Genomic DNA, 18,590 nt, shown 5'->3' on the forward strand with positions numbered 1-18,590 from the left:
AAATGGCTTGAGTTTAGATAGAACAGTGCTGTGGTTTAACTGTCCACAGCTCATGTCCACACAAAGACTGTGCCTCTTATTTTATAAACTTTGGAAACATTACACACTTATGTGACATTATGTTCACATCATCCTACTGCAAATAATGTTATCGACAGCGGCTGTGAGTTCTTTGTGCGCTGACGTCTAATCTTAAATCTGGTACTTCAGTACAGTCGGAGCTGAGGTGGTTGATATCCCTGAACAGAACTTTTCAAATGTTAAACACTATTGACCACCACATGTTTTAAAGAGCAGCATTCATATGTGAATTTGTATCTTAGTTAACATGCATTAGTAAAAACAATAATTCATGATTTAACCATAATCTCAATAAATGTAATTCAGTAGCTTATATCACTGAATTCAGTCACAGTCATTTTCCTTTTTTATTTTCATATTCGACAAACACCACATGAGTGATGTATTGATAATTAACCAAGGTTGCAACTTACTGAGGTTAGAAATGAAGATGTCACATTTAAGCCTCCACAGACAGTAGGTGCATGTTATCGTGAATTCAAACTGCCTGTGAGAGTGAACTCATGAAATGTGAAGTGCACATTCATTTTTCAAATGATATAAAATGTTACCTTGAGGCTCTGATGTGGCAAAACCAGTAAAATATTTTCTCAGTTATCTCTTAGTGGGACAGACTGCTTCTCTCTGCAGACGCTTTATATAATCTAAATAAATATAATATGAATTGTACACACACTCCTTGAACAATAGGAAAATAGAGTTGGGAAATCATTTAAGGTTTCATTTTTTTTATTGAAAAAAGTCTTGATAAAATGACAAAAGTAAACATGATAAGTAATATTTAAAGAGTACACTGATGGAAACATTAATGCGGCTACAAGAGTTAAAGAGAATACACACAAATTGGTTTCTTGTTTCTGTGTCAGAAGAAACAGCAAAGTACTCCTTATTTTTCTTTCACATGTGGACGGTTCAATTTCATAAGGTGCTTTTTGCATCACAAGGAAGTTAATTGTTCTGTAACAGTTTGTCCGGAAGTAGAGATTAACCCAGTGTTAACTCAACAAATAGTTTTCAGTCGTGTGTGAGGCTCTAGATTTTAGACTGAACATAGGTCAGTACCTGTGTGTGTATGTGTGTGAAATATTTGTAATGACGAGTGATACAGAAACACTGTCACACGTCCTGTTCCTGCCCTCCCGACGCCTTTTTCACGCTGCCATCCACCAAAACGCCCAGCAGGTCCCCTTCAGCCAGGGAGATTCCTGAATCATTGGGCGAGTGTTGCTGGTTGGTTTCTTGCGGAGATGAGGCTGACGCGGAGACCAGGTTCATGTTGTTGCTAAGCCCACCATTGTTGCCTCCGTTGCTTGCCCTCATGCTGGCGCTGAAGTTCCCATGGTTACTAAAATTAGTGTGACTTGTACCGTTACAGAGACTTCCCGTCGTGCCAGCGCTGTTGGTGCTGGTTGCATTAATGCTGCTAGAGCTGCTGTTGGGATTACTGGGATTTATTGCGGCTGTTCGAGGGGGAGGATTGAACGAGAACACCCGTTCTCCTCCATTTCCTGCAGCTCGAGCACTCGCGGGTCCGGGCTGGCTTTCGGACATGGGGAGGTTGTCCAAAGTAAGGCGAGGAGGAGGAGGCCGGCGAGACAGCAGGCCGTGTCCTGGTCTGATTTTAGATATTGGGCAAAGCTCAGGTGGAGAATCTGGGAAGGAGAAGGTCAGGGCACTCTCGCCATCTTCATTCAACCAGGGGAAAGCAGAGGATGGAGGTTGGGGGACATGGCCAGGGGTGTCAGGGGGTAGCAGCTGCGAGCCCAGCATTGGATGGGCGAGGGAGCTGCAGCTGCGATCCCACTCGTTTTGGGCCCTCCGGGCGGGTCGAGGGCGAGGCACAGCAGGAGGGACGCAGTGGATGGGTGTTTGTGGGCAGCTGTAGAAACCTGGTCTCTCATACAGGGGCATGGTGGAGAAGGCATAGTCCGGATCTCGCTCTTGGTTCAAAGGCTGGCGGACTTGACCTGGTGTTGATGGAGCTTCTGGGTGTAGGTAAAGAGGGAAGCGGCTCAGTGGAGCTCCAGGGCGGCGGCGCAGCAAAGACACCCGGGAGGAGCGAGGAAAGTTAGGGGACTGGACGCCAAGAAGACGACCCAACCCTCCGAGCAGTGGGGTGGAGTAGTTGGCTTCTTCATGTTCCTTGATCTGCTCCAGATTGGACTGAAACTCCATCTCCTCCTTAGGAACACTGGTTCAGATTACACACATGGTTACATGACAGAGTATTTCAGAATCATCTGACAGGAAATAAAGACGTTACTGAACCTGATATCCAGAGCCGAGCCCATGAAGGAGGGTTTGCGGTGTTCAGCACTGGCAGCGGTGTAGGGAGGTTGAGGCTCAGACTCATTCCAGTACATGTCCCTCTCAACCAGCGGCAGGCTGTCGTACATCTCATCCACAGACAGCAAGGACACCTGGGAAAAACCACGGCAGGTGGAACAAGACAAACACAATTAGGTTTACCAATAACAAACAAACTGGACAAAGTTGGACATGCATCAGTTTCCATCAGAACTACCTCAATTGACAGAACCATCTTTGAGAAAATGTCATTTGACGTGTATATAGATTTTTTAGTTTGGCCAAGGTCCCATCCACTAACATGGAGGAAGCAGGATTTATGTTCTACACTGCGACCAGCCACCAGTGGGGACACTTTGGCTTTACTTTTGGAGAACCACTGTATCATCCGTCTTTGTATACAGTCTATGTTTTAGATCCAAACCTGTAAATTGCGATCAACAAGCCAGTTGGTTTCAAAGTCATCGTCGTCTTCACCAAAAGGATTTATGAGCTGCTCCGCAACCTGAGGCAACGAGAAGAAAAAAGACCTCAACGACACAGAGGTGGAAAAGATTAATGTCTCACTGTGATGGGATCATGCAAACAATCTTCACCTTCAGCCAACCAACGTAGAAGAAAAACTGCAGGAGGGTGAACACAGGCAGGTAGAAGTCCAGATCGTGACCCGAGTAACCCTGAGCTGGATCCAAGAACTGACGACCAATCAGACAAGCCAGGAAGAAACTGTAGACGGCCACTGTCGCCACCTAATTAAAAAAGTCATGTCAGCTCTCAGAGTTTTGCAGCAAATCAGAGAAAACAATCATTACTCTTTTTTTGTGGATTTCTATGGATGTTGTCTTTCATGCTTTTGTAAGTTTCGTCTGTACTGTACGTTTGTAAGTGTGGTGATGTTTTGTTTTGGTTTTTGTGATGAAAATTAAATATAATTAGTTTTAAAGCGTCGAGAAGAGTTGTTTTATATGAAGGACATAAAACGACAACAAATGAATGAATTCACAAATTTGTAAATAATTAAATACATGAATAAATAATGGAATAAATACAGTTTGTAAAGTTAAAAAAGTGTATTTCTGTATTTCTATATTTATTTATTTATTTATACTTATTTGTGTAATTGTTGTCCTTCATAGTTTTATAACCCTTTTGGTTAAATTTCTAATTTTAATTAAACAAATTCAATGTACAAAATGATGTAAGAACTATGTAAGAACACAATCATATTGTGTATCAGAAACCAGTGGCCTATTTCTGGCTCTGTATCACAATCATTGGCAGTGTCATTTATTGTTCTGGTACATAATCATTGCACAATGAAAACTACTAAAGCTTTTTGTTTAGTTTCAGCACACAGTATCAACAGAACCTGAGTATACACGAGAGGCAGGCTGATCCAGTCGTATCCGTACAGCTTCATACACTTTGCCCGTAAACTATTCAGCTCCTGCACAGAGGAGAAAACAGGACATACAGAAGGGATTTAAAGACAAATGTTTCCGAGTCAAGATTTTCTCATAAGGCCTGTGGAAAGATTGACACAGACACCTACAGTGAGGATGGCTGTGAGCGCCACGTCGTTGTTGATGCGACCCTCAGACCGAGCTCTCAGAGCCAGACTGACGAACCACATACAGGGAACCCAGAACTTGTTATGAGGAGAGGGCAAGTCCTCCAGGTGCCTCAGCTCCTCGGGTGTCATCAATCCTGAAAGACAAACGCAGGGTGGAGATAAAGACGGCCAAAATGATATCAACAGAGAAAACATAAAAGATGTTGGTTTGGCCTCAGTTCTTGTTCCCCTCTGTTGCACCACTATATTAATTTGTAGCACAGACAGTTCAACCTCATTAGAGGTAGATACTGAGGCTACATCTATATGCTTGTGTTTTAAAACTGTGTCGATCACCGTCCAACACATATGCATTCCATTGTAAACAGAAAGCAGATCGTCGACTCTGCAGTTGGTCCCTTAGTTACAGAAAATACTTCCAACAAGAGTGATGAAAAGTAAGATGAGGGTTTTATTTTCTTGGACCAACGACAAGGTGAATCTGTTACTGACAATAAGGGTTTAGCTTCTGAAGATCTACATTTTTGCCAGACTACGATACAGCCCCAGAGTTTTCAAACTAAAATGGGTCCAGAGTGGTGTGGTCCATAAGCGTAAACATCACAGCAGTGATGAGTTTTATTCAATAATAGTGTGGATGTAGCCAGATTCTGAGCCTGTGCCACACTGGTCCAAAGGCACCACCTCAGTGGCTTCAAGACTCTGTGCGAACAGGACCAGCAGCTTTGTGATGTGGTTGTGTTGTGATGAGACTAGGGGGGAATTGAGCAGTGAGTTTCAGTGGTTTCATCAGCAAGTCGTACCTGCCTGCACCAGGTGCTGCATGGTGGGAAACCTCTTGTAGACGGCTGTGCTGACAGAGCGGTAGATGAGTACACCAGACAGGTTGGCGTATCGCATCAGAGTCCGGCGGGTCAGCCTGGAGGCCTCATCGGCTCCACGAACATGACCACCCACTAATGCTGTCAGGCGGTCTGGCCAGGGGACGTTTTCAAACTGGCCCCACCAACGGGACACGACCAAGGTCACATAGAAGCCTGGATAAAGTATTTAAAAAAAAAAAAAGGAATTAATGGCTGCCTGCAAAGTGATGGTTTGCTCATGTTCGGTTTAGCTTTAAAATTTGACAGAGAAAAAACTCACCCAGCACAAAGGAGACAGGAATGAGCTCTGCGTAGCGGTCACAGTATATCGACAGCTTCTCAAACAGCCTCTTCTGCTCATCACTTAACACAAACCTAGAGAACAAAACATCTGCTGGAGTCTGTGACAATTTAAAGAACTGAGAGACCTGTGAAAACAACTAGTGCCACACTTTATGGTCTGTCAAAAACAATACATACACATAAATAAATATCATTTTCAAAATATTTTTATATTTAACATATATTTTTTAAATTCTTAATATGTCATTATGGCAGCAGTATGCAGTTATCCTAAAATGTACTTTTGTCCAGTTAGAATCCACTGCTGTCACACTGGCATAGTGTGGTATGATAACTGTAATTTTTTATTACACAGCTCTGAAACCTTTACTGTTGTATGAATACTGAATACTGATAAACATTATCACATTTAAATCTGAAAGATCCGCCCAGGCATTAATATATAACATATAAGCAGATATTGACTTATCAATAGTATATTGCATTAAATAGAGATAAATTGTTTGACCACCAGAGTGACAACACCTTTTTTCAAATCAGCTAATCAATATCAAATATGTTGATATGTTGGTATCTGAATAAAGAATCCAGTATGGTTCTGTTATAGTCACTCTTCACACAGTCATGAAATATTATGTTTGCATTTTTCTTTCAAGTGAGTACCTATAAACAATACTGAAGAAGTAGTAGAGCAGTGTGAAGATGATGAGCTCTCTGTAGAGCAGCTTATAGATGCTGCCTTTCCATCGCAGGAGCAGGTGAAAGAAGGTCCCCAGACCTGCATCAGCAACCCTGCGGGAGTACGTCACTGTCATCGCTGCTGCTCGCTGGCCGACCTGCTGGCTGAGTGTGGCCTGACATAAAGGAAACCACCAGTGTGGTCACATATCTAAGAAAACAAAAACAGGAGGGTCAGTTATTTCACACGTGTTTTTCCATTTATGATGTAATCCCTATACCTGGATTGACAGGTATAGATTGAGTTAAATTTTCATTAACCTATATTAAATCAAGTGAATTGTTTTTTAAACTTCTCCACAATCCAATAATCATTCAAAATGACAATTGACATTTTACACATCTATGAAACACCTCTACATCTGAAGTGTTTTCAGGGTTACAACAGACAAACTCAATATTTCAGGGTCCAAAAGGTCAAATGTACTGACTCAAACAGAAAACAATGAATTTGTGGTTACATACCACAGCATATGAAAACGTCTGGCCATCGTGCTCGCCGTATCTCGAGATGTGTGTCAGCAGCGTTCCCGGGGGAGAATGTTTGTGAAGGGAAAGCAGGAAAGAAAAAAAGAGAGCGGGGGACTCCTACACCTCCGGTCACTTGATGTGTTAATCTGTTTCTGCAACAAAGATGCATTGTGAGGCCAGGTCCCGTTAATCTGAACAAATCTGAGGTCAGCACAGCGCCCGCACAGCCACAAATAGGTTGGTGAATGAGTTGTGTTCAGATTTAGGAAATATGACTTTAGAAAAACCTAACTTCTGCGACTTTGACACAGATGTAATTTCTCTCAGCTTTTTAAAGACTCTTTTGAACATATTGTCATTTTCTCATTTCACTAAAACCTGATTATTTTCTATTCGAAGCTTCTTTCAGTATTTGCTGATATTGAACTTTTGATCAGATGAGACTGTTTCGTGTGTGTATGTGTGTGTGTGTGTGTGTGTGTGTGTGTGTGTGTGTGTGTGTGTGTGCGTGCGTGCGTGCGTGCGTGTGTGTGTGTGTGTGTGTGTGTGTGGCAGGGGGGGGACCTCTGCCCCCCTGCTGGTAGAAATGTGTACAGTGGAGTTGTTACCGGTTAGAAAGTGTTAGTGATTAACCCTTCCTGTGGAACCAGACCCTCAGCAGCAGGGCGAAGTGCGGACTCAGTTAAACTCTGAAGGCAGAGATTATTAAAAACCCTGCTTTTCAGATTCTTGATGCTCTGGAGACAATTGGGGATCTGCTGTGAAAACTGTGGTGAGTTTATCACATGTTTCTTTACTTTTTCAAAGTCCACATGTGTGATACTTGTAAAGTATTGTTTCTTACCTTAACTTGTGTTTACACTGCATATCTCAAAGACACAAATTCCTCTAGCAGTGCAAAGCCTGCAAAGAAGTCAATTCAAGTGTGTGATACAGTTTAAACACTGTGGAGGTCACATCTTGTCCTCTGGGAGTCTTTTCTTGACCTGTTTGTTAAGACAAACGTTTATCTTTTAATTTAGTTTTTACCATTAACATATTTTATACATACAACGTTCAAAGATCATTCTTTACATAATTGATATTTCTCATGATTACTCTCATACTTTACAGATATAATCAATATAGAAAACTTAATGACAAAACACTTCCTGAAAATAAGGATGGAGTTGTAACAATAAGGAGAGGTACCTTTGTATTTTTAAGTAACTTTGAGTTAGGACAACCAGTACAGTTTAGAAGCATTTCTTTCACTTATTTCCTTGTTAACAAAATTTCTAAACTCAATTCATTACTTGAAAAACCCAGGTTCAATCTCACAGTCTGTCCTCTGGAGGTCTCCTGTTGTTAAGCTTAACTTTAATTTTATGTGATTTTAAGCTGCTGTATGTAACTTGTTTTCTTTCTGTATTTTAGGTACAGACAGACGTAAGGGTCATCATATGTGCATATAAGTAAAGATACACTGGAGATATCCACCAGTTTCTGAAAGGTCTTTGCCTGAAAGAGATACATGGATGCTTTCGAAGGACTTCACAGTGTCCAGATTTCTTCCTCTCCACCGTCCTCAGCTTCATCCAGCCGTGGATATGAAGTTCTCAAGGTGGGGAGGTCCGGGATAGCAGTGTACTCCTCTGCTGTCTTCTTCGGGACACCTGATGTGCTGGGACACACAGCGACCAGACAAAGGAGCAGCAGAAAACCTGAGGAGGGTTGTGTGGTTGGTCGGTAAGTGTTGAATCTGGGCTAAATATAAATGGTTTTATTGGTTCCCTGCTCTCCATAGAGAATTACATAAACATGATGGTTGTTTGCTGAAGTAGAAAAGAATAGATAAATTAAAAATCAAATCAGACTTTACTTATATAGTTACAGCAGTAGTTGCAAATAGGTGGTTACCAATGCAGTTGAAATAGTAGTGGTATAAAATGCAACAATACAGCAATATAATGAAAAATAAAATAAAGCAGGTAGATGAAATAAAATAGATGTTTAGTAGGGACAGTTGTTTAATTTTCTTTCTTCCGCTTGAACATATGTTTAACCAACTCCAGTCCTAAGGAATCTTTTACATGAAATGTTAACCTGACATGTGAATGAGTATAGCACTTCTCTGTCACAACATCTACTCTCTGTGAGCAAATTACAAACCAGCACATTTGATCTTAGCTGTGTTTTCATGTCAAATCTTATTTAGACGAATGTTGTAAAGAAATAAAAAGTGAACAGGAGCCACTTTTCAGTCTGTGAGTCAGATCAAGGCTTAGAGTAGCAGTAGTAGAGAGCTGACAGGAAATGAACAGAGAGTGGTGAAGGGGATGAGAGCAACTCAGGTCCATGGGTGAACTCAAACCAGGGATGAAGAGATAACACAGTGTAGTCAGTGTCTTAAACTGTTCAGTTTCCACTGTTCCACAGGATTTGCTTGTCAACTCACGGGTTTGTTTCATTCATCGGTGTTTAACTTAGAGTGGAAGAGATTGGATCACTGTGGAACAGGTGTTGAAACACTTTCTGTGAAAGGTAGAGATGATTACCTTCGCCAAATCGATGGATTGTTTATTTGTAAGCAAGATTACACAAAAACAAATGAACAGATTTTCCTTGTGCAAGTCGGGGACGAACTCATTCAAAATTGGTGTGGAAGGCTTTGAATGTAGGTGGGTAGCTGTGCATGTGTGTATGTGACTAGGTACTGTATGTGGGTGGGTGCTGGCTGGATATGTTGTGTGCTGTGTTGTGCCAGTTCACACTCAACAAGAACTAGTTCAATGTTCAGTTCATACAGATGAAACTCTCATCCGGTGGATGTTGGAGTTGATATGAATGACTGCATTTTGCTTGTTGCTTCTGCTACTTTTCCATTACAATAAATTGCAGATTCCTTAAAGTCCTTAATTATTAGGGCACTTAGACTTGTTGCTGGTAGACACAACAGCTTTTCAATTGTTAAACCTTGTACTTTGTGGACAGTGCATGTCCATGCCAAACGTATAGGTCCTTGCCCAGAGTTCTGGCCTCCTTTTCTCATCAAAGAGAAGAGTCTGATGAAGGGAATGTGCAGGGAAATAGGGTTTTGTTCCAACTCATTGAGCATTGTAGCTCATCAGGGATAGGCTTTAATGAAAATTGTTAGCAACACTTTGTGTAGGTAGTTTTCTCTTTCGAAGATGATTGTCGCAAGTTTGGCAGATCCATAGTCTGGAAAAATACTCATCTTGAAAACAACAATTCTTCCCACACAATTTAACACATACGTACTTGTTAGACATTTATCAGCAACAACAGCAGACAAATTCTGTACCACGCATTACTGTTCTACGGAAATTCTCAAAAACACATGTAGAGTCAACTTTTTTTTCTTCATATGCTTCATCGTGATACCTCTGCAATGTTGCTTCACATTACTGTTTCTTTGGAGTGGGCTCATTTGCATACCTTTTATAACATTGCTCATGTGGTGAAATATTTAATCGGTGGCATATTTATTGTAGCTTCAGTGTTTGCAGCATATTTAAGGCAGCTTTTTCGGTGAAAATGTTGTTGAAACGCAGAATAGTTGTTGAACTTTCTGTGAGTTGCATTAGTTTCACATTTGTAGGATATTTTACTCTCTGTATGTTTAGCTTTCCATGTGGGATATTTTGCTTTTCTTTTCTCTGAAATGTCTTCTTTGTTTTCTACATAGGTTTTTTCCAAAGCTTTCAGTTTCCTCTGTCTTGACCAGCGGTCTGAATGATTTTGCTTTGTCTGTTGTTCTGTCTTTCCATCTGGACAGTGTTTATCAAGTGATGCACATATGGATTCAAGGTCATAGTGATTGCTCTTCTTGTGATTCAGATAAATAGCCTCACCACCTCTGTTGCGTTTGTGACCCAACAGTGTTTAGAATGACTGTATTAGAGTTAAAACAGCCTATGGGTTATACTAGACCCGAATGACCTCAGTGTGGATGGACCATACAGTCTATGGTATGGACAGTCAAATTACGGGGGTTCAAGAAGAGCAGAGATGTGCATTCAGTTCACAATTAAATCTGCTGATCCAGTTCTACACTGCTATCATCCAGTCTGTTCTCTGCACATCCATCACTGTCTGGTTTGGATCAGCCACCGAACAGGACAGGAACAGACTACAACCGACAGTCAGGTCTGCAGAAAAAATCATTGGTGCCAGCAAGCCCTCCATCCAGGACTTGTACATCTCCTGGACACAACCAGTTCCAACTCCTCCCCTCTGGTAGGCGCTACAGAGCACTGCAGGCCAAAACTACCAGACACCAGAACAGCTTCTTTTCTCTGGCCATCACTTAATCAGTCATACAGCGTCAGGAACAATCATGTGCAATAATCTGGTACATATATATTCAAAATTTTATATATATGTATATATAAGGTATATGAAAATATGAGTATATTGGTTTGAAGGTATATGAGGATGTGAGTATGTGAGTATATGGGTATGATGGTATATGAGTATATGGGTTTGAAGGTATATGAGTATGTGAGTCTATGAGTATATTGGTTTGAAGGTATATGAGGATGTGAGTCTATGAGTATGAAGTTATATGAGTTTATGGGTATGAGGGTATATGACTATATGGGTATATAAGTATATGAGTATGAAGGTATATGAGTATATGAGTATAAAGGTATATGAGTATATGGGTATGAAGGTATATGGTATAAAGGTATATAAGTATATGAGTATATGGGTATATAAGTATATGGGTATGAGGGTATATAAGTATATGAGCATGAAGGTATATAAGTATATGGGTATGAAGGTATATAAGTATATGAGTATGGGGGTGTGAGGGTATATGAGTATATGAGTATGAGGGTATATAAGTATATGAGTATATGAGAATGAAGGTATATAAGTATATGGGTATATAAGTATATGAGTATATAAGTATATGAGTATGAGGGTATATAAGTGTATGAGTATATGTATATATGAGTATATAAGTATATGAGTATATAAGTATATGAGTATGAAGGTATATGAATATATAAGTATATGAGTATATAAGTATATAAGTATATGAGTATATGAGTATATGAGTATATGAGTATGAAGGTATGAGTATATGAGTATATAAGTATATGAGTATATAAGTATATGGGTATATAAGTATTTGAGTATGAGGGTGTGAGGGTATAGACAGGCCTCTGGGAGTGGATGCGCGGTCATGTGATCAGTGTGTGGAGGCGGACGCAGAGACGCTCCCTCTGTTCAATGGAACAACAACGCGGAGCAGAGAGTAAATCAATGACACTAATGTCCGGAGCAGCATCAGCCTCGGTGTCTGTCTGACTTCTTCATTCGCAGCTTTGCTTCAAACGTGTTCGTGTGTTTGTGACCGAAGCTGTTGTCGGTGTCTACGTCAGCGTCCGCATTCCTCCGCTGGCTGCTGAGATTTAAAACAGCTCCGATTAGTTTCAGTGAAACCAGAGACTTTGTCCAGTGTTTGTCCATCATTTAGCCACAGAGGAGGACAGCTGGAGGACAGAGGACACAGAGACACTCACGTGCTGAGTGGGGAGCTGTGTCGGTCTGCTGTCCCGGACACTGACGGGGTAAGGGCGGACACTGAGGGGAAACCTCTCCGTATTTAAAAAAAAACAAAAAAAAGTTGCGGCTAACGTCAACTAGCAGGCTAACAGTGCTGCTAAATGTTTGTTAGCGTTTGTTTTCACCTTAAACTTCACAGACAACAAGAGCAGTGAGTCACAAGCTGAAGTCTTTCAAATGAAATGTTGCCAGATGGTAGCAGAGGGTCCCAACCGTGACTCCAGTGATCCAGTACTTTAGCTTAATGTTTGAAACGTGTGCTGATCTGACATTTCTGCATCTTAATCCTTTACATACAGTATAATAACATACACCCAGTTGTCAGTTTATTAGGAACACCTAGCTACGACTAATGCAGCCCTGGACTAAAGGTACATCTTGATCAATAACTTATCTGAATCAATGTATTAGTCAATATGAGCTAATGACAGATCCAGTCTTACAAATGAAATGATGGTGTCATGTTCCACATCCAATGCACCACTGATGGTGTCCGTCCATCTGTAAATCATTGACTTGAAGGATTATGGGGAATCTGTGTCTTGTATCTTAAACCTATAAACTATAACCACTGCATTAGAATGTATTGTATCAGAGTTATCTTGAAGTTAATACACAAACACAATGTGATACGCCACTTGCAAGCAGGGCTGGACTTAAAAAACAAAATGATTGTGGAGTTATCAGTCATTATCATTAAATTTACTGTCCAACCGATAAATATATCACTTGGCCGATAAAGTAAAATATGATATGAGCCTCAAAGAGACTTACCAGTGTCTGTGCCTATGGTTAAATTGTAAAATATCAAACCTCAATTACATTTCTTTGGCATACAATCTTAGGAATCATTGCTATTTAAAAAATATATAGAAATAAATAAATATATGTTTGTATAATGGCCAATTTGTGGCATGGTCGCGCGGTGGCTAGCACAAGTTCTCCCTGTATCTGCGTTGGTTTCCTCCAGGTGACTTCCTCCCACAGTTCAGAGACATGTAGTTTGGGGTTAGATTAAATGGAGAACCTAAAGATCATGTCCATAATTTTTTTTTGTTTGTTGTGCAGGTTGGTAGATCTGGATCCAGAGCCAGAGTCCAGAGTGGAGGGAGGAGGCCAGGCTGGGCCCACCTCCGGCAGAGACCATGACCACCTCTGTCGGCTCCGCAGCTCCTCACTGGAAATCCGAGAAAAAGAAATCAGAGAGAAGGGCTCTGAGATCCTCAGGGAACAGCTGGATGCTGCAAAGAGGGTGTTTTAACCTTCTTCATTTCTAACACAAAAACACAGAGAAGCATAGTTTGACCTGAAAAAAAAGAGTTGACAATGCAATTCTTCTTCCCTGTTAAATGTGATTGTGACACTTTTCTTCTACAATTTTCAGGAACTGAAACTGAAAGATAAGGAGTGCGAGCGTCTGTCTCAGGTCAGGAATCAGCTGGAGCAGGAGCTGGAGGAGTTGACAGCCAGTCTATTTGAGGTGAGCAGTTATCATTGCTCCATGCTGAGTGCACTTTGACCTGATGATGAGTGATGCTTTGATGCTGCACAAGTCCTAATATTCACAGTTTGCATTGTAGTCAAAACATTAGCATTAATATTTTAGTCTTTTAAATATGCATTACTCTGGGGCAGTTGCCAAGTCCACCAGGTAAATTGTGTTCAATATTCTCTCTGCTTTTATCTCAGTTTTTGGTCTCCAACAAATCACAGGCGAACAAAAAGATTCAATAATGCAGCTTAATATTTCACTGATTTACCTTTTAGCATGAATGAAAATTTAACAACAGCCTCACAACCAGATGTCTCAGATGTTTTTTCAAATATGTTCAACTTGCATTGTTTTAAGCCTGTGTTGATGTTATCTACTTCTCTACAGGAAGCTCACAAGATGGTGAATGAAGCAAACGTCAAACAAGCAGCAGCAGAGAAACAGCTCAAGGAGGCTCAAGGGAAGGTTTGTTTTGTTTTTCTTTGTTTCTGTTAAAACCTGAAAATGAGATGTCTGATCAATTGAACTTTTGTCCCATTAAAAATTCCTCAGATGCTCCTAAACTACTCATGAATCCAACTCTGATTTGTCTTAAATAGGCCTCAGAGGTGTTTTTAAGAAATATTCATCATCATTTTTCCTTTTTTCCCCCTCTTTTGTCTGACTTCCAGATTGACGTCCTGCAAGCAGAGGTGACAGCACTCAAGACTCTGGTGTTGACATCCACACCTTCCTCACCGAACCGCCAGCTGCATCCACAGCTCCAGCCTTCGGGAACCAGGGGGGCGTACAAACACGTTGGGGGACATGTCCGCAACAAGAGTGCGAGCAGTACCTTTCCGTCCTCATCTGGAAAACCAGAACCTTCTTCAGTCTCCATTCAGCCTGTGGCCAAAGAAGACCAAGAGGTGACCTTTATAAAATGTTATACACTTTCCTCTCTTCTGCTAAAATACATTTCTGCATCTTTGGACTTGTGCTTTCTCTTTTCCCATCAATTATTCTTGCTTCCTTATCTCTTATCTTGGTCTTTTTTATTTCTTTTCTGTTTCTCTCACTACTAACCTCTGTCTGACTTGTTCTTCCTCTATGTCTCTGGTGTCTCTTCCTCTCTCAGCCTGCTGTTCCTGCTCTCCTCTCTCTGATTCTCTGCCTGGTTCCCGGACAGTCTGTCAGTATGACCTATGACTCTTACTGGCAGCAGCGGGGAGAGGGTTTAGACACTGACAGCAGACAGGTAACTGCATTCCTTCAGTCAAACTCCATGGAGTTTTAGCTTTAGTTGCTGGATCTGTATTCTGTAATTATCTGAATTGACAGGTCAGTGAGCAGGTTTTTCATGTACAGAGTGAGTCAGCCTTTTTTACTTTTCATAGACAAGTTTTTAATGTTTTAATTGGTCATTCATCTCCTTTAAAAGGCAGTGCAGTGTCTTGTAATGAGTTGAGCCACTAATTATGTGAAAAGCAACATTATTCCTGCTACATGTAAGTTCAAAAGAGAATCATAGCCTCATAATGTCTTATTCACTAACTAAATAAGGAACCCCGCTCTCTGTGTTTTACATTTTTGACAAGCTCCATCCGTCTGAGGAGGACAATGTCAGTTTATCAGTCTACCACATTGACACTGCAATAGAATTTGGTACAAATACCAGCCCTGTGGTTCATGGGTCAGAGGGGGCGTCCACTAACTGCATTCAGTTTGATCCTGTGCCACTCTTGTCCAAATGTCGGAGTGTCCTTGAGTAAGACACTGAACCCTGAGTTGCGTACAGCTCCATCACTGACTATGTTTACATGGACATTAATATTCTGATATTGACCTGATTAAGAGAATAGTCTGAATAAGACACCGATCCCAGACAGCACACACACACAGGCCCTACTCTAATAGTAGTTCATGTAGACACCATAATCAAGAAGATGTCTTGAAAAAGGTCAATATTGTCTGTCCATGTAAACGTAGAGACAAATCGTAAAGTGCTTTGTCCATTATATCATGTCAGTGCAGCTCATGTATATTACATATAAACTGGTTTCCACAGGGTGAGTCCATAAAGGTTTTGTTGAATTTTTCTCCAGTGCGCTTTAAGTTTTCAATTAGCTTTGGTTATCCCTTTATTTTTTTAGTGCCATCATCAGGTCTAACTTCAGTATTCTAGTATTTGGGGTTGTGAATAAATATCTGTCAAAGTGATGATATTCTTATCTGCCTCAAATTGACTTGTTTATATTAAAATGGCTAATTCTTCCTTGCAAACATGCTGTGAACTCGGGAAAAACACAACTAGTCAACATCAGCATTTTAACATTGTCTTAATAAGCATGCTAGCTGCTGCATTAATGTACAGAGCATCATCTTTTTGAAATATGACTTCGCCGTGTCAGTTAGAAGATTCTGTGGTCGACACATACAACATTTTTGTTTGCAGATGGACTCAGTTCTTTATGCAGAGTTTTTGATGTGGAAGGAACATCCGAGTTTTGACCGCTCCTCCGCCTTCCTGGGACGAATCTACAGAGAAGACATCAGACCCTGTCTCTCCTTCACAAGATCTGAGGTCACAATCTCACTGCTTCTCAGCAGAAATATTATGTTGCTGTATTTGTTGCATTTCAGTGAGAAGTTACGTTAATTCCTGCTCTCCGCAGCTGTCCCAGCTGGTGCAGAGTGCCGTGGAAAACAACTCTCTGACCATCGAGCCTGTGGCCATGTCAGCGTTACCGATGGTAAAGGCCTCAGCTGTAGAGTGTGGAGGCCCCAAGTGAGTTGTCACGGCTACACATTAACTATCATCCTCTCCTCTGTGTCACCAGTCACTGCTAAACAACGGCCAAGTCAATTCTAAAATTCACTTGGATTTTGTTCTCATTTCTTCACTTGTGATTTACGGTTATAAGGTTTTCACTGTCTTACCTCGGGCACATTTCTAATCACTGTCTGACTTAAACATCTTTTCTTCCAGTGGGTTTAGGGCAGCAATAGAGACGTAAGTCCTCCAAAGAAGTAATAAACTGTTGAGCTTTGCACTAACAAACTACTGTAGCATGTAATGAAACCTGCTTGTCCACAATCTGTAAATAAATGACCCAGATGGGTTGTGCACGTGTCTGAATTTACATGTGACCTATAACCTTTTACTCTTCACAGTGACTAACTATCTTTGATTGTGCACCTCTTTATTTGTGCTGCCTTCTAAAAATGTGGTCTCTCTGTGAGCAATGTTAAGTGTTTGCTATGACCGTGTGTGTCAGTGTCTTGTAGCTGTGATTCTCTTGACAGCTGATCTTTCTCCACTTGTAGAAAATGTGCATTAAGTGGCGTGTCACGGCTCTGTCGACATCGCATTAAACTCGGCGACAAGGGGAGCTACTATTACATCTCTCCTTCCAGCAGAGCACGGGTAACTATCCCTTCTCTGTCACCTCGACTTCACACCGCTGCTGAGTGTTCCTACATGTAACCTTGCCCTATTTCTCCTCTCTAGATCACAGCAGTTTGCAACTTTTTTACTTATATCCGCTACATCCAGCAGGGCCTGGTGAGACACAATGGTAAGTTAATGTCTGTTTACATTTGAAATAATATGTAATTACAGGCCTGTTTGATTTAGCCGATTGACTTGTCGTTGTCTCTTGTTTTCCAGCCGAGCAGATGTTCTGGGAGGTGATGCGTTTCCGCAGAGAAATGACTGTGGCCAAGTTAGGTTTCTACCTCACTGACCTGGGTTAGAGGATCTGACGGGACATGGGAACAACCGATGTAACTTGCATGATCCGAGGACTTTAAATTTTCAGACGTGTCTGAGTTAAACTGTGGTAACAAAAGGTCTTGGTACATTTTTTGGAAGCAGAGCTTATGAGGCGTTCGCACTGCAGCAGAGGTCAACCAACAAGGGAGGCGGAGCATGCTCTAGTGCCACTTCTGCGTATGCAATAAGAGATTTTTAATTAAACCAGCACAGCAAGAAATAAATAAAACTAGCACAATTTGATATAGGATTGTGTTACTTCCAGATATGTAAAATATATTCCTCCATTACAGTGCAGGACACAGGATTAGTTTCCGTTTATTATTTTTTCATCATGTAAGCTCTGAACCTCCCAGGTGGAGTGAACACATCGTCTCTTGTGAACACAATAGATTGTATGTATCATGTTTCTGGCATTACTCTGTTAGAAAGATGAGCACAGGATGGAAGCAGTCGAGAAGGTTCAGTCGGTGTCTTACCTCAAGTATTACAGACTTAGACAACTATATGTCACATGTAAGATGTGTGAGGTTGATATTATCTGTGTAGTTTCCATAAAGCAATGATTTTGGTTGTTTGCTTTATTTTTACATTAGTGTGACGCTCCCTAAGCTTCTCCTAGTTTCTTCAGTTATGAAGTTAAACACCACAAACGAGATGTTTTATCTTGGGATGTTAATGCACTCTCACTACATTACTTGTTTTAGAGGCCTTCTTTAAAAAAACACTTGAAAATCCGTTTCCCATTAGGCTGAACCAAATAATCATTTATATTATTAATTAATTATTATACCATTCAACATAGAGACAGCTTTACGATATATAAACAGACAATAAACAAGCTTTAATACATTTTATCTCAACATGTTCAACTGTTGGAACAGTAGCTTTGCATGTCTACAATGAACTGTATCTACATTAACTATAAGCCATAAAGGACTTTGCATGAGTGCAGCACATAGCCATATTATGCATAATTACATTGTATATTGGTTTTACCTTGTAGTAAAGATTTAGATCAGTTTTTACAGAAGACAATCTGTTTAAGGTAAGAAATGAAGAATGTTGTGTCAGAAAGTGCAATAACTGCTTATCTTATCCTGGTCATTACCTGTGTTCTCGGGTGTAAAAACAAAGGCAGTGTCACCTTTGTACCATGTGTGATTTACAGCTTTTGTTTGTATAAAGTCTGATGGCAGTAAAATGGATCAGTTTGACTTTGGTTTCAGGTCATGACTCATCTTTGTATAGTTCATTCATTCTTACAACACAATACATGACACAGAGACCTGTTTTTTCTCAGCACGTCATTGGTTTGGTTTTAAATTAAGCTCATACGCCCAGACACACACCCACAGTTGACCAACAAGTTTATAAGCAGGAATCGGGGACATGGAAACAGAGGAAACGCTGAGACTGTATCCCGCTCAC

At 40.8% G+C, this 18,590-nt stretch overlaps 2 protein-coding genes across 5 annotated transcripts; one reads left to right on the top strand and one right to left on the bottom strand.

Annotated features, from left to right (window-relative positions):
- Positions 1 to 458: 458 nt before the first annotated feature.
- Positions 459 to 6,465, bottom strand: best1 (bestrophin 1). The gene is made up of 10 exons (XM_069528773.1): positions 6,331 to 6,465; positions 5,791 to 6,016; positions 5,105 to 5,199; positions 4,765 to 4,998; positions 3,941 to 4,095; positions 3,758 to 3,835; positions 2,985 to 3,137; positions 2,813 to 2,893; positions 2,350 to 2,501; positions 459 to 2,272 (listed from the first exon to the last, which is right to left on the bottom strand). Exons 2-10 carry the CDS (start codon positions 5,940 to 5,942, stop codon positions 1,198 to 1,200), a joined length of 2,175 nt encoding a protein of 724 aa, XP_069384874.1. The 5' UTR covers positions 5,943 to 6,016; positions 6,331 to 6,465; the 3' UTR covers positions 459 to 1,197.
- Positions 6,466 to 6,928: 463 nt separating this feature from the next.
- rab3il1 (RAB3A interacting protein (rabin3)-like 1) lies at positions 6,929 to 18,381 on the top strand. Of its 4 annotated transcripts, XM_069527874.1 has the most exons (13): positions 7,013 to 7,108; positions 7,753 to 8,064; positions 12,982 to 13,165; positions 13,298 to 13,393; positions 13,793 to 13,870; positions 14,077 to 14,313; positions 14,523 to 14,642; positions 15,840 to 15,968; positions 16,060 to 16,172; positions 16,374 to 16,397; positions 16,712 to 16,811; positions 16,896 to 16,962; positions 17,055 to 18,381. In XM_069527874.1, exons 2-13 carry the CDS (start codon positions 7,850 to 7,852, stop codon positions 17,138 to 17,140), a joined length of 1,449 nt encoding a protein of 482 aa, XP_069383975.1. In that variant the 5' UTR covers positions 7,013 to 7,108; positions 7,753 to 7,849; the 3' UTR covers positions 17,141 to 18,381. The 4 variants fall into 4 exon arrangements, with proteins under 4 accessions (XP_069383978.1, XP_069383976.1, XP_069383975.1 ...); XM_069527875.1 differs by lacking the exon at positions 16,374 to 16,397 and having other exon boundaries at positions 7,012 to 7,108; XM_069527876.1 differs by lacking the exon at positions 14,523 to 14,642 and having other exon boundaries at positions 7,026 to 7,108.
- Positions 18,382 to 18,590: the final 209 nt, after the last annotated feature.

Source organism: Paralichthys olivaceus, chromosome 7 (assembly GCF_024713975.1).
Source record: "Paralichthys olivaceus isolate ysfri-2021 chromosome 7, ASM2471397v2, whole genome shotgun sequence".
Classification (NCBI taxonomy): domain Eukaryota; kingdom Metazoa; phylum Chordata; class Actinopteri; order Pleuronectiformes; family Paralichthyidae; genus Paralichthys; species Paralichthys olivaceus.